Source organism: Balaenoptera borealis (assembly GCF_965194805.1).
Source record: "Balaenoptera borealis genome assembly, chromosome: 8".
Lineage (NCBI taxonomy): Eukaryota > Metazoa > Chordata > Mammalia > Artiodactyla > Balaenopteridae > Balaenoptera > Balaenoptera borealis.
The window spans coordinates 10,292,963-10,309,405 of NC_138865.1; the positions used below are offsets into that span (position 1 = coordinate 10,292,963).

The 16,443-nt window shown below is 36.4% G+C and overlaps 1 protein-coding gene across 5 annotated transcripts in view; it reads right to left on the reverse strand.

The window, feature by feature from the left end:
• The window catches only part of FZD3 (frizzled class receptor 3), a 102,284-nt gene that overhangs the window by 52,136 nt on the left and 33,705 nt on the right, over positions 1-16,443 (reverse strand). For 3 of the 5 annotated variants that reach the window (XM_082402780.1, XM_082402782.1, XM_082402781.1), the window contains 2 exons: positions 11,208-11,404; positions 4,092-5,109 (listed from right to left, as the gene is read on the reverse strand). The exons of 1 other annotated variant lie outside the window; for it this stretch is intronic. In XM_082402780.1, coding sequence (XP_082258906.1) covers positions 4,092-5,109; positions 11,208-11,404 — 1,215 coding nt within the window. Of the gene's footprint in view, positions 1-4,091; positions 5,110-11,207; positions 11,405-16,443 lie in introns of those variants that run through there. One more of the 5 variants, XM_082402783.1, reaches the window with a different exon arrangement.

Consider the following 16,443-nt stretch of genomic DNA (forward strand, 5'->3'; position numbering starts at 1 on the left):
ATTGTTACAAGGTTATACAAACAGACCAGTGCACAAAAGAGAGAGCCTAAAAATGGAACTTGTATGTTATAGCTGTTGCCTTACAGTTCAGATGGGCTATTTGATAAATGGTACAAAAAGCATACTGCTTATTCATATGAAAAAATAAAATTATGTTACTCATAACATACATAAAAATAAATTTCAAGGGATTAGAGCTATGAATCAAAACACCAAATTTTAAAATCTGCTAGAAAAAATATGGCAGACCATTTTTATGACTTTGAGAGGCAGGGAAGGACTTCTTAAAAGACAAAAGGCAAAGAAAACACAAAGTGAAAAGACAAGGTACAGAGCACAATAAGATACCTGCAATGGGAACAACTGACAAAGAATTAAAACAACAATGACAACAAAAGGCAAATAACCTAACAGAGCAATGGACAACAGTAGCAAATTGGCAAATCACAGAAGAGAAACCCCAAATAGCCAATAAACATATGAAAACATACTGAACCTTATGAGGAATAAGGGAAATAAAAATCATGATAGACTTGAGATATTGTTTCAAAGGTTGGCAAAAACCTAAAAGCCTGAGAACACCAAGATGGGGAGAAATGGGGAATTCATACTCTATACTGGGAGTGTAAATTAAAATAACCACTTGAGTTGAAGATGCCTATATGTTACAATTCCACAATTACACTTTTGGGTATACAGCCCATGGAAACTCTTGGTCATGTACAAGGAAGACAGGTATTAATTACAACAGCAAAAAAACTTGAAAACTATATGTCTGTCCATGAACAAAATAATGAGTGAATGGGCTTCCCTGGTGGCGCAGTGGTTGAGAATCTGCCTGCCAATGCAGGGGACACGGGTTCGAGCCCTGGTCTGGGAAGATCCCACATGCCGCGGAGCAACTGGGCCCGTGAGCCACAACTACTGAGCCTGCGCGTCTGGAGCCTGTGCTCTGCAACAAGAGAGGCCGTGACAGTGAGAGGCCTGCGCACCGCGATGAAGAGTGGCCCCCGCTCGCCACAACCAAAGAAAGCCCTCGCACAGAAACGAAGACCCAACACAGCCAAAAATAAATAAATAAATTAATTAAAAAAAAAATAATGAGTGAACAAACAGCAGTATATTTATACATTAGATTACTGCAGTTAAAATGGACAAGTTAGTGGTACACATATCGGCATGTATATTCTCAAAAACTTAAAACAAATATAGCATTTCCTAAAGTTTGGTATTGGATGGTTTAAAAAAAATTTATATATGTATGTATGTGTGTGTGTATACATAACAATAACAGCAGCAACAATAAACGAAAAAAATGAATAATAGAGCTAACATTTGAGCCCTTATTATGTAGAAGGCACTCTTCTAGTGTTTGCATGTAGACTCCTAAATACAACCCTAGGAGACAGATTCTACTACTATTTGTATCTAATACGATTACTCTTTTATTACTATTAGATTCTATTACTCATTTTACAGATGAGGAACTGAAGTAGAGAGAGATGAAGTTGATCTAAGGTTATAAAACTAGTAAACAATGAGAGTTAGATATGAAGCCAGGATTCCTAACCCAGACTTTACAGCTTAATAACTATGCTACTGTTATTATACCATTCTCTATTCTTTTTAGGATGTTGGAAATCCAACATTAATTCTGTAAGCTGGAAATAAAAAACTCTTTTAACCTGACTATAAAGAGATGCATACACACAATCACACACGTTTTTGTGCAACTCAAACTGGTTCTAAAGATGCTAAAAGAATTCTAGGAATGTCTTGAAAATAGCAGCAGCCCAACTACTCTAATTTACTAATTCACATGTTTGAGGTTTGGTATGTTTCAGATCATTATTTCAGAGCCAAACATTATTTCTTCAATAGCCCTAAGACAATATATATTTGGAATCCTAGAAACCTTATATGGAGAAGCGCACAATGTAATTCAACCATCTCTTTCTCTCTCGTTAGAGGCAAAATTTGATTACTTAGCTTCAGGTCTGAAACCTCACATTAAGAGTTTTTAATAAGTAATTCTGTCAAGAAGTGTAATACAATTTCAATTATTCATTTTTTCTGGTCTTTCAATTATAAGTTGGTTTTTTTAAAAGCCAGTAGCTAATATTTATACAATAAAAATATAATTTTGTATTGGACTATTTATACCACAGAATAAAAAAGGGGGAATTGGCATTCTCAGTCATCAAATATTTATGAGCATTGACTATGTGTTAATCACACACTCCTTGTCTGCAGTACCACTGTTACCATTTCTTAAAAATGTCTTTTCGGGGCTTCCCCGGTGGCACAGTGGTTAAGAATCTGCCTGCCAATGCAGGGTACACAGGTTCGATCCCTGGTCCGGGAAGATCCCACATGCCACAGAGCAACTAAGCCCATGTGCCACAACTACTGAGCTTGTGCTGTAGAGCCTACGAGCCACAACTACTGAGCCCACGTGCCACAACTACTGAAGCCCGCGTGTCTAGAGCCCATGCTCTCCGTGACAAGAGAAGCCATGACAATGAGAAGCCCACGCACCAAAACGAAGAGTGGCCCCCACTCACCGCAACTAGAGAAAGCCCACGCACAGCAACGAAGACCCAACACAGCCAAAAATGAAAACAAATAAATAAATAAATTTATAAAAATAATATATGTATTTTTTTAAAAATGTCTTTTCGAACGTCCCTGGTGGCGCAGTGGTTAAGAATCTGCCCGACAATGCAGGGAACACGGGTTTGAACCCTGGTCCAGGGAGATCCCACGTGCCGTGGAGCAACTAAGCCCATGCACCACGACTACTGAGCCTGCGGGTCTAGAGCCTGCAAGCCACAAGTACTGAGCCCGCGAGCCTAGAGCCCGTGCTCCGCAACAAGAGAAGCCACCACAATGAGAAGCCCGCGCATCGCAACGAAGAGTAGCCCCCGCTCGCCGCAACTAGAGAAAGCCCGCGTGCAGCAACAAAGACCCAACACAGCCAAAAATAAATAAATGAAATAAATAAATTTATTTTAAAAAAGTCTTTGCTTCTCAATCTACACATTCACATTCTCAATGCCATCATCTACTAACCTAGAGAACATGCTTTCAAAAAATATGAAAAAGTTCTTGCTTTCAAAGAGTTCACTGTCTAGTAGGGAAAAGAGACAAGTAAACAAAAGTTATCTATAATGCATAAGTACTTTAATAAAGGTATTTAAAAGGCATTAGAGAAACATAAGGGTTGGGGGAGATGAAAGGGTGGCTGGTGCACTTCGAGAACAGGGAAGCTGGAGCACAACGAACATGAGACACCAAGTGGAGGCAATTCTTTCAAGAAAACTTGTCTTAAAAGAAAGAAGAGAGGGTAATAGCTAGGAGCATAGGTTCTAGAGAGGTTTTAAGATGAGAGAGAGAAATACTTAGCATCAATCCCTCTAAACTGCTTTCCTTGTTCCACTCCTCTCCTAGAACTAAATCCAAGCAGAGTGTGAACAAGTCACTTAGTAATTCTAAGCCTCAAAAGAGATAGATGTTTAAGAACTCTAAATTATAGAGGGAACCTGAATAAATGATCTCTAAAGTCCTCTCTAGATCTAAAATTCTATGATTCTATGATTATCTGATCTCTTTAAACTCAAAGGTAGAACACTTCAGTATGCAAAAAAGAAAAACCAAGACTAATTAAGAGATGAACTTGTTTGTATAACTGTGTCCTTTTTTTGTTTTTTGCAAAACTGTTAAAACAATCCTTACTCTGAATATCAGTAAAATTTCCACAGAAAGACACTGCCTTTTAATCAACAACTTCCCCATAAACCTGCAGACTTGTAAATAATCAACAAGCAACTATTTTGCGATAATAGAAGTAAAGTGCTTAAAAGCCCACAGCTTGGACTTGTAAAAGTCATCTTTTAAAAGGAAAATGTTTATAGAAACATGTGTATGACATTCTTACTACAATAAATTTGTTCATTATCTTCACTTTAAAATTTTAATGTACAGGTCGTTCATGAAAAAAAAACAAAATAACAACAACAAAAAAACAATCAGCTAAGGTTAGCTCTTTTCACTGTCACATATTCTGAAATTTAGAACAAGGTTTCCCTTACCTGATATGGACATGGAATGTGATATTCTCTGCAGCGTTCTTGTATCCATGTTGTTTCCCAGATGCCACGGTAAGCTTGCTCATAAAAGTAGCATCCAATTACAACCAAGAGTGGTACAAGATAAAGAATGCTGAAAACACCAATCCGGATCATAAACTTCACCAGTTTATCTTGGTTCTCCTTTTCTAATGGAATCTCAATTCGAACTCTGTTTAAGGATATGATGCCGGCTAAGAGAAGTGAAACCCCAACTACCACATACAGGCAGAGGGGTGCAAGAACAAAATACCTCAATGAATCAACATCGTAGAGGCCAACAAAACACACGCCACTGATATTGTCACCTTCAATTTTATTCATCGCTAAAAGGATGATAGTTAGAGTTCCAGGGATGCCCCACGCGCTGGCGTGAAATAGCAATGCCTTCTTCTCAATAGCTTCACTACCCCACTTTGGCACAGCTGCCAAGAACCACGTGATGGTAAGAATTACCCACCAAACACTGCCAGCCATAGTAAAAAAATAGAGTACCATAAAAAGCATGGTACAGGCTTTATTATGAGATCCTTGGGTCACTGTGGAAGCCTTATACTGTGCAGGGCTAGATGCATTGCAGGCTACTCGGTCCTCAAGCAAAAACCCAATAAAGAAAATTAACGATACCATCATGTAGCAGACTGCATAAAATATAATAGGTCTTTCAGGATAACGGAATCTTGTGACATCAATCAAAAAAGTTAAAAAAGTAAATAATGTGGCAGAGAGGCAAATGATTGAAATCAATCCTATGAAATATCGAGCAAATGAAAGTTCTTCTCTCCTAAAGTACATATTCGGACAAGGAGGTGAACAATCACGCACGTGCAAAAAAGAATAGCCAAGATCAGGATCAATTTTCAACTCTCGGGGACACCAAAAACCATAGTCCCTCTGCACTGCCACTGGGGCTCCTTCAGTAGGATCTCCAGCTAAATTCAGATCCACAAGTCGAGGATACGGCTCATCACAATCTGGGAACCTAAAAATACAAGATGAGAACCATTTTTACTTATTGGGAACCTAATGACTTGGATTTCCAAATTTAGCACCTGTGGTTTATTCTTATGTCCTTGGAGCACATTACAATTAAGTGGAAGAAATAATGCAAATGGTGATATTTTGTTTGCGGGTCATAAAACTAGATTTTCCACAGCTGATCAAAAAAATGAAAAATTTATACTTAATTTTGTTTTGGCTTCAAAAAGATTACTCTTTATTAAAGTAGTGAGGCATAGCCATCAGTAAGTAGTGTATTTATATACTATTTATTTAGGACACACAGTTTAGAGTAAGATTTCAAAATATAAATTAAAAAAAATATATATATATATAATAAATATACATTAAAAAAAAAGCTCCAACAGAATAGTAGCTAAAAGTTACTTCTTTCTAAAGTTTAATTACAATATAGTCCTCAATTTACCCTAGACTCAAATAGAACTTTCTTAAAACTAAGAGTTAAAAATCTTCCCTAATTGCATGGCCCAAAGTGTTTTGACTTAGATTAGCACTAAAAAATCCTTACAAGTGGCTTAGTTTTAGATCTTTTCCTCCCATTTTAAATTCACTCTCTGCTTACCATATTGGTTAATTAAAGTCCTCCTAAGGTCTCTAATGTCAACTAGTTCTTTCCTACCATTACTAATGTCTCTCCAATCCACTGCATTCTCTATTCCAGTTATTCTCAAACACTGACGTGCATGAGAAAAACTTAAGGTCATTTTCAAATACAAATTCTTGGTCCTCACCACCTCAAATCCTATTTCAGTATGCCTGTGTTAGGGCCAAAGAAATCTGCATTTTGACAATTTTCCAGACTTGGGAAAGCGTCATAACCGTAGTACAGAAAAAACAGGGCTGTGCTGCAGACGTACACTATTGAGAGCACTAGTCTCATGAGCTTCCTGCAGCTTCAATTTTCTTGCCAGCATCAGTTTCTAAGCCTTCAGACTCCCACCAACTAGATATTTAGCAGTTATATGCATCAAATAGTTTCCAAGAAACTATCACTGATATTAAGTTTGCCATATATATGTATAACCTTACACTGAAGCTGATTAATCTTTTATTTTCTAATACAAACCATTTTCTTCACAGGGCTTGGATTATAAAGCCAAATGACAGAAACTTATTGCATGCAGGCATTTACTGGAATTCTACAGTATGCCAGGGCTTTAACAGAAAAAGACCCAAAAAACCAGGATCTCCATCCTTGAGTCCAAAAGGAGGCAAAAACTTGTAAACACAACACAAAATACAGCAGTGTGATATATGAAGCAATCAAAACCTATATAAAACATAAAAATGATATAAAGAAGGATTAATTATTTCAGGGGAAGAGGTTATGAAAGACTTCATGGAGTAAGTCCCTCAACACAGGATCTCTGAATCAGTATTTGCCAGTATTGGCAGTATGGCAATCAGTATTCTAAGCAAGAAATGGGAACAAAGGCAAGGAGGTTTGAACAGGGTGTGTTTAGCATTGCTGGGGCATGAAGAGTGCATGAATTGTGACAGGAGATAAGGTTTGGAGAGGTAAGCACATTCCAGAAATATATATGCATGTGTGTGTATGTATGTATGTATAAACATTGATATAAATATATCAATGGCTGTATCTGTATATCCAACTGCCAATTCACCATATACACACCCCTCACTCTTTAACCGTCCCAAAACCAAACTCTTGATTTCCACTCCTTAGTTTCTCCATTTCCACAAATGGTAATCCCATTCTTCTAGTTGCTCAGGCCAAAAACCTTAGGGTCCTCCTTGAAATCCCTTCTCCCTCATATCCACCTCACAACCTACCAGCACTTCCTGTCATTCTATTTTGCGATGTATCCAGAATCTGACCACTTTCCATTTCCTCTACTGCGGCCACCCAGTCTGAGCCATTAGTACCTCATCCCTGGACTTCTGGAGTGGCTTCCAGTTTATCTCCATCTCCACACAAGAGCCAGAGTGATCCTTTAAAGACATGCCACTCCTGTGTTCATGATCATATCTCTTCTGCTCAAAATCCTCTAATGGCTTCCCTTCTCACTCAGTCAAATCCAAATTCCGTAAGAGAGCTCTAAAGACCCACCCCCAGTCCTTTTATGATCTTATTTCCTTCCCTTCTCCCTTACTCATTTGGCTCCAGCCTCTTGGGTGTCTTGTGAATATACCAGCATGCTTCCACTTCACAGCCTTTGCACTTGTTGCTCTGCTTCTTCTGCCTGGACTGTTCTTCCCTAGATATCTACATAATCTGTTCTCTCATTTCATTAAGATTCCTGTCCCACTGCCTCCTTATTAAAAAGGACTTCCTCATAGAAAGTAGAGTCCTTCTGCTTCCCCATATTGTATCACTATCACCTAACTCTATTCTTTCTTATTAGCATTCATTACCATCTGACATTATCTATTTATTTATCTCCTACCACTACCACCACAACTAGAATTTTAACTCCATAAGAACAGAGACTACGTTTTGTTCACTACTCACCTTCACTATGTACAATAGTGTCTAGCACACAGAACACATCCAATTAATATTTACTGAATTGATGATAAATTGAATACATTTATCATATAGCCCTCATATAGTTGAATAAATATTCATATAGCCCTCACCTAACTAATTAGAAAGATGACTAGAAGGAGTGTGGAAGACACTTGAGCTGGGCAAAAATGAGAGCAGAGATATCAGCTGAGCCATAACTAAAACCAGATAAGGCAGTGAGAATGAAACAGCTATGAAATTATTTAGATAAAAGCAACAGAATTTATAACTGACTGGATGTGGGAGCTTAGGTCAATGAAGGAGGACTATGCCTTCCAGGAATAAAAAAATGAGCAAGGAGTAAAATCAATTTTAGACATGTTAAAATTGAGGTATTTGAGACAAATTCAGGTTACCAATGGCTGCTGGATATGCAGATTTGGAATTTAGCAGGAAGATGCCAAGGCTACAGATTTAGATTTAGGAGCCATCAGCATATGAATAAGAACTAAAATCAGTGAGATGGGATTATCCAGGGAAAGCATGCAGAATCAAAAAAAAAACAGGAACAGAACTCTAAGAAACACCAGAAAGAGGAAGAGGATGCAAGAAAAGAAATTGAGAAGGACTGGTCTGAGATGTAGCAGACCACAACAGTTTGCACAAAATGGCCTAACGGATTTTCAGGGAAGGAGGACAGGCTAAGGTTGAGGGGAATAAGGGTCAAATGCAGAATAAAGGTGAAATATGGGTTTGAAATGAGTGACATAGATTTGGCATAAGTGCTGAGGAGAATGAGCAGAAATTTTCCTGTTGACCAAATTGGAAACTGACGAAAGACAAAGAGCAAATAGAGTTGCTATGGTTTAAAATGTCTATCAATAGGAGAATGGATAAGCAAAATACAGTATATTTATACAATGGAAGACTACTCAGCAAGAAAAAGCACTACTGATGAACACAAAAACATTAATGAGTCTTGAAAATAGAGCAAAGAACGGCAATCTCAACCTGAGCAAAAGAAGAGTTACACAACAAGTACATATTGTATGACTCCATTTGTATGAAGTTCTAGAATAGACAAAGTAATTATTGATACTTTGGAAGGATGTTAAACATCCTTCTAGAGGATGTTCCTTCCAGCGTTCCTTCCAGAGGATGGTATAGACAAGGACTGACCAGCAAGGAGCATGAGAGCATGAGGTAATGGGAATGATGATGTTCTACATCTTTCTGAGGATTTGGCTTACTCAGGTGCAGGCACTTGTCAAAACCCAGATATCTTTAGATTTGTGCATTTCCTTGTAAAGTTTTAAACTGAAAGAAAAAACTGTAGACAAATGTTGAATTCTAGTTAGTGAAAGACCTGATAAAATATTTGTAAGGGCAATAACTGTTGTCTCTAATATACTTTGAAATACACACAAAGAATAAGGTAGATTAATGGATCAATAGAGGGATGGACAAATGTGAAAAGCAAACATAAAACAATGGTAGAAATCTGGGTGGTAGTTAAAAAAAAGTTTCTATGGTTTAAATCATTAAATATGCAGCATAATTAATTTGTAAGAAATTAGTTGAACTGGAGATCTGAACAAGTACAGTGGAAGGAATGAGTTGAAACTGCTAGCAAAAGTATTATTTTATGTGATGGACCACAAAGCTTAACCTAAGTAAGAAAATAAATAAGATCAAGAAGGGAGCTATTAGGAGAGGGGGGGAAAAAAACCCAAAAGTCTGTGGGTGTCCATGAAGTTGAAAAACAGGTACAGTAGGAACAAGGATATGAGAGACGTGGAAGAATGAAAGATTATGAAAGATCTGTTTGCCAGAATTTAAGATTTAAGAGTTAGACAATCCCAGGCAATACTGAGGACATAAAACAGATTTAACCCTATCAAAACAAACAAAGATAGATCATAATGACACTTCTATACTTGTATATAACCTATTAAAATAAAAAGACCACTAAACAATAGGAGTTAGATACAAAAAACATAAAATAGGGTTCCTGCCCAGGTAATTCATAACTGTTGTTATAAATACCAAGAAATTTACAAACTTCTGAAAGAGGGACTATAAATATTACCAGGTTTCGGGGAGAAAGTGGATGAATGGTTTGATGGGGCTAGATAAGAGAGTATGTTAAATAGGTAGGAAATAGAGGAGACAAATATGAGAAAGCCATAATGCCAGTGAACTGACTACAAGTAACTAATACATGTTTTATTAAGTTCTTCCATCTGTCAAATGAGAGTAACAACACCTGCCTTTCACCTGTCTCCAAGGGCTACTGTCATATGATAAACAACTTAATTTTAAACATGAAGGAGAAAAAAGTGTTCTGTGCAGCACTGCCCATAATAGCAAAAACCTGGAAGTAACTTAAATGACCATCAGTAGGAGATGGCTAAATATCTATACGATGGTAATACAATTGGCCATTATATAGCAATTAAGAGGAATGAACCAGAGTTACAGATATAAACACAGACACATGTAAAAAAAATTTAATGTTGTTTATGGATATGTATATATGTAGTAAGAGTATAAAAACAAAGATAGGAATGATTAACAAAAAATTCAACATAATGATTATCTCATCTCTAGGGAGAAAAGGAGGAAATGAAATCAAGATGGGTACTAAGAAAGGAACCTTCAACTCTATCTGGATTGTTTTATTTCTTAAAAAAAGAAATCTGGGGACTTCCCTGGCAGTCCAGTGGTTAGGACTCGGTGCTCTCACTGACAGGGCCCTGGGTTCAATCCCTGGTTGGGGAACTAAGATCCCAAAAGCCATGTGGCACAGCCCAAAAAAAAAAAGAAAGAAAGAAAATCTGAAGCAAACATTGCAAAATATTAAGATTGGACAAAGCTAGGTAATAAGAGTTATATAAGTGTTCATCTAATTCTTTATCCTTGAAACATTAAGAATACAAAAGGCACAACATTATTATATAAGAAATGCAGTATTACTACTGTATATGTTATTACTAATAATAATGTTCTCTCGTACAAATCTGTAACACTGTCTGGTAAATATCCTCAAACCTTTAGGAAATGCTTACAATCTATATATTGGAAGTGATTTGAAAAGTATCTGACATTTTCTGGGTCTGGGTATGTTAATACATGACAAAAACGGAACTGACAGGACTACTGTATTCATTGACACATTTAAATCAAAGATATTTGAGTCCCATTAAAATCATTAAACATATTTAATAATGAGGTAACAAATGATTATGTTCTCTATATTTTCTAACTTTTTTATAAATGGCATTACTTTTATAACCAGAAAAAATCTGTAAGGGAGAGAAATCAACAATCAATATCTTGATTATGTTTTTCTTAATTTGATTATTTAAAAAATTTCTTCATAGAACGTTTTTCTTTTCCCACTTTTTTCATTTAGTGCTTCCAAATTCCTAAGGAAATGAACAGCTCTGAGGCCATGAAACTGCTGTTCACAATTATGACTAATATACACACTTCAAAAAAGTTCTTAAAAACTGATGAACCAGAAGACAAATAATTTTAAATATACTGCAACATAAGTAATGGTCCATGAAAATCTATGATTTTCGCACCTACTGCATTCCATATCTTCAGGCCAAGGAACACCAAACATCTCCATGAGCTTCGAACACTCACTGTAAGCCCGCTGACAGAGCCTACGGCAGGGAAGTGTGACACGTCCGTATTCCATACAAATAGGAGCGTAGAGTGCACAAAGAAATGGCCGGAAATCCCGAGAACAATCCAAATTCACCATAGGGTGGAATGGCTAGGAGGAAGTTAAAATCAAATCATTAGATAAAGAGTTGCATACAAGTTAAAGTTTTCTACATATAATACGGCAATATTCTTTTTTTTTTAAATCTGTTTTAAAAGATTTCTGAAGGCAATTAAAATTTTCTAAAGGGGAGTTTTTGTTTTTTTCAACAAAACCCTCTTAGCCCTATCCCTGGAGATTCTGATTTGGTTAAGTATGAGGTGTATCCCAGAATCTACACGTATATTTTAATTGTTACAGGTGATATTAACGAAAAGGCCTGGCTGAGAACCATTAACAACAATATGATCCATTTTACATAGAAAAATCCATAAAAGATATGTGTCAAATGCTCAGAAGTGTGATTAGTGCTTGGTGATGGGATTACAAGAGATTTAAATTTTCTTCTTTTTATGTATTTCAATTTCTATATTTTCTTCAATTAACGTGTATCAATAGGAGAGAGAGGACAAGAAGTGAAAGGAAAGGGTGGAGGAGGAAGAGAAGTAGTTATGCACAGTAGTACATATTTTGAGGGTGGGAGGTAGGGAAGAGATCTCACTTTGGTCTTACATTTTCTTTTTCTTTTTACATTAAAAAATTTTTTTAAAAAAAACGGAGTTCTTTCAATTCTGAAATCACATGATGTAAACAGAGCTCACAATATTAAGCTGATATTAAGGAAACAAAAAGAAAAAACAGTGGCCCCAAACATAAAACCATACTAAAATCATCATTATAACCATAGGAATAGATCAGTTATCCCAAGAAATGTGCATTTGGGCTTTTGACTACCAAATATTTTTTCCACTTGTTTATATAACAGTTTCAGAGTCACTGCTGACTTTGAACTGATAACAGATGTTCTCACCACCAGGCCTTTCCATTAAGACTCAATCAACTTATTTCTACATCGATATAAAACATTTTCCAGAGTCCTTCTATACACAACACAGTCAGAAAACCAAGTCTCTTAAAGAAACTGGTGTCAAAGAAGTTAACTATAATGGATGTGATAACTGATATATAACAATAAACTATATGTGACTATCACTTCCAAGTATGAAGAGGTAATTTGTGTTAGATCAATGTTTCCATCAAGAACAACTTCAAAATACAAGAAAGAAAGTTTTAAAAATACCTATTTAAAGCTATTAAAGAAGTAGTGAAGGAAAAGAACTAGAGAGACCAAGAATCTAGAGAGCTCGGAAGCATGGAGTGGTGCCCTGATAAGTGCAGCCACTTTTCCAAGGAGGTATCTGTTGAATCTGGGTATAAGGCAAGAGGCTGAGAATCAAGCTTTGCCTAGGCTGGTGCTAGAGAACCAAGAAACCAGCAGAGCTCTGGTAGTCCTGCAAGACTAGAGACAATACATGTACATGTGTAACTGAATCACTTTGCTATACACCTGAAACTAACACAACATTGTTAATCAACTATGCTCCAATTAAAAAAAAAAAAAAAAAGACTACAGACAAAATTAGAAACAAAAGGAACAGATGGGTGAAAGGGGAAGTACCTAGAATTGGGCCTGACAAAGAGCCAGTTTTCCCTTCAAGATATTTGAAAATTCTGAAGCTACACAGGGAAGGCTAGAAAGCTAAGAAGAAAGCCTCTGAAAAGCAGAGTGGAGATTTTGGAAGTTTTATCAGTATGAGGAAACGTGAATTACAGGTTCAAGTCTTGCCAGGGGAAATGGGAAATGAACATACCACACTCTCAGCTGGAAGCCCCTGAGTGACTACACTTCAGTAGCAGGGGCAAATGACAGGGAGGCAGAGACCTATGAAAAATGAAACCCAGCCTCAACTCAGCTCAGTCCCTCACTGAATTAAGGTGATCAGCCCCCATTTATCTGCTAAGCAGAAGAAAGGGTGAGCTTTCTCTGGAGTAATAATATAACATCATGTAGAACCTCACCAATATTTTCTAATGTCTACTACTCAATAAAAAATACTAGGCATTCCAAGAGACAGGACCATGTGACTGAAAAACAAAAGAAAAAATTACAGTGTTTTGGTAATCCCAGCTATTGGACTTAGTAGACAAGACTGTATATAAGAAATATGTTCAAGAAAATAAAAGATGAAGAATTCCAGAAAATTGGAATCTATCATAAGAGGAACCAAAGAGAAATTCTATAAGTGAAATACATAAATGCTGAAATTAAGAACTTATTAGATATGTCAGAAGATAGAACTGGCAGAATGGAAAACAAGGCAATAGGAAATATCCAAACAGAAGCACACAGATCAAAAAATACTGAAAAATACAGAAAAGAGCATAACAGACATGTAAAACACATGAAAAAAAATCTAAAATATGCATAACTGGAACCTCAAAAGAGGAAAGAGGGAATGAGAAGAGGCAATATATAAAAAGATGATGGGCAAGGATTTGTCAAAACTGATTAAAGACAACAACCCACAGATTCAAAAAGTTCTGCAAATCCCCAGAAGAATAAATACAATTAAAAAAACACACCTAAGCATATCTCATTTAAATTGCTGAAAACCAAAGAAAAACTTCTTAAAAGCAGCCAGTGGAAAAAGAGACACCTTACCTTCAACAGAACAACTGTTGTTGGACTTTTGAATACTATAAAACAATAGAATGACTTACTTAAAGAGCTGAGAGAAAACAACTGCTCACCATAATTCTATGGCCAGCAAAAACATTTTCAGACAGACAAAAAATTGAGAAAACTAGTCACTAGCAAACCAGCACTAGAAGACAAAAGAAAAATAATCTAAGATGAAAATTCAAAAGGAATTAAAAGCAAGAAAAGAGGTGAATATGTGGGAAAATATAAATAAATATTCTCTGTATAAACAAAAAATAATGGGGGCTTTCCTGGTGGCGCAGTGGTTAAAAATCCGCCTGCCAATGCAGGGGACATGGGTCCGAGCCCTGGCCCAGGAAGATCCCACATGCCGCGGAGCAACTAAGCCCATGTGCCACAACTACTGAGCCTGCGCTCTAGAGCCTGCAAGCCACAACTACTGCAGCCCGTGCACCTAGAACCCGTGCTCTGCAACAAGAGAAGCCAGTGCAATGAGAAGCCCGCACACCTCAATGAGAAGCCCGTGCACCGCAACGAAGAATGGTCCCTGCTCACTGCAACTAGAGAAAGCCCGCGTGCAGCAACAAAGACCCAACACAGCCAAAAATAAATAAATTTTTTTAAAAACCCTATGCAGAGACAAAAATATGAAAAGTTTAAAAAACAAAAATAATGTCTTAAAACACATACAAAATACATGTAAATTAATATGTGTAATAATAAAATGATAAAGATGGGGGTCAGAGGAACACTAATGGGAGAGTGATCAAAGTTATTATTTTACTAGAATATTGTAAGTCAAGGGTACATATAATTTCTAGGGTAAGCAATAAAAGAATGCACAACTAACAAGGTAATAAAGAGAGAAATAGAATAATACAAAAGAAGTCAAGATAGGAGAGAAAAAAGAATGCAAAACAGTTTGGAAAAATTGAAATCAAGTAATAAGATAGTAGATATTAACCCAAGTACATCACTAATTGCATTATATATAAATGGCCTAAAGACTATGTAAAAGAGTAAGGTTGTTGGACTAGGTACAAATAAAAACAAAACAAAACAAAAAAACCCTATGCTGTTTACAAAGACACGTTTTTCAATATAAGGACAGAGGGCTTCCCTGGTGGCGCAGTGGTTGAGAATCTGCCTGCCAATGCAGGGCACACGGGTTCGAGCCCTGGTCTGGGAAGATCCCACATGCCGTGGAGCAACTGGGCCCGTGAGCCACAACTACTGAGCCTGCCTGTCTGGAGCCTGTGCTCTGCAAAAAGAGAGGCCGCGATAGTGAGAGGCCCGCGCACAGCGATGAAGAGTGGCCCCCACTTGCCGCAACTGGAGAAAGCCCTCGCACAGAAACGAAGACCCAACACAGCCAAAAATAAATAAATTAATTAATTAATTAAAAAAAAAAAAATAAGGACAGAGATAGGTTAAAACTAAAAAGATGGCAAATAAACAATGAAAGAACCAACCAAAAACAAGACTACACTTTATGACAAGGAGTGTTCCCAGAGATAAAGAAGGTCATTTCTTAAAGACAAAATAAAAGAATCAATTCACCATGACTAAAAAGTAAATCTAAACATGTATGTACCACTTAACACAGCTTTAAATTATTTTAATAAAAAACAGAAGTAAAAGGGGAAATACACAAATCCACAATCAGAGTGAGTTTGATACACTTCTCTCAATAAGAAGAGTGAGACAAAAATTCTATGAGAATACAAAAAATCTAAACAAGTCAATTACAAACTTGACCTAAACAACATATTTATAATCATGGCACCCAACAATGAGTGGAACCTATTTAACATACACGTGGAATCTTTACCAAAACTGGCCATATTGTAAGTCCTAAAATAAGCCACAAAAAACTTCTTAGTACTAAAACCAGACTGTTCTATGACTAAAATGGAATTAAGGTAGGTATCAATTACAAAAAGAACCCTAGAAAATCCCCAACTGTTTGGCTGTTTGGAAATTAGACAAAAAAAACTTCTAAATAACCCATAATCAACAAAGGAAATCATAACTGAAATTTAAATTGTATATAATTATATACCATATGTATTACATTTTAATGTTTATATATATATGTATAATCTACATATAGAATTAAGTAGTAAAGACAATAAACAAAATGTCAGCAAAAGCTATACTCAGAGGAAATTTATAACCTGATATGCATATGTCAGAAAATAAGAAAGCCTGAAAAACAATCAATGGTAAGCTCCAGCTCAAGAAGCTGGAAAAAGAATGGCCAATCAAACCTAGAGAAAGTAGAAAAAAGGCAATAACAAGTAAAAGAGGAAAAAACCCACAAATTACCAATATCAGGAATGAAGGACAGAAAATTACTAGAAATATAATGAGGATACTATAAATAATAAATTCAACATGTTAGGATGAAATGACCTAATTCCTTGGAAAAAGATCACAATTTACCAAAAATCATAAAAGAAGAAATATAAAATCTAGTTTTCTATCA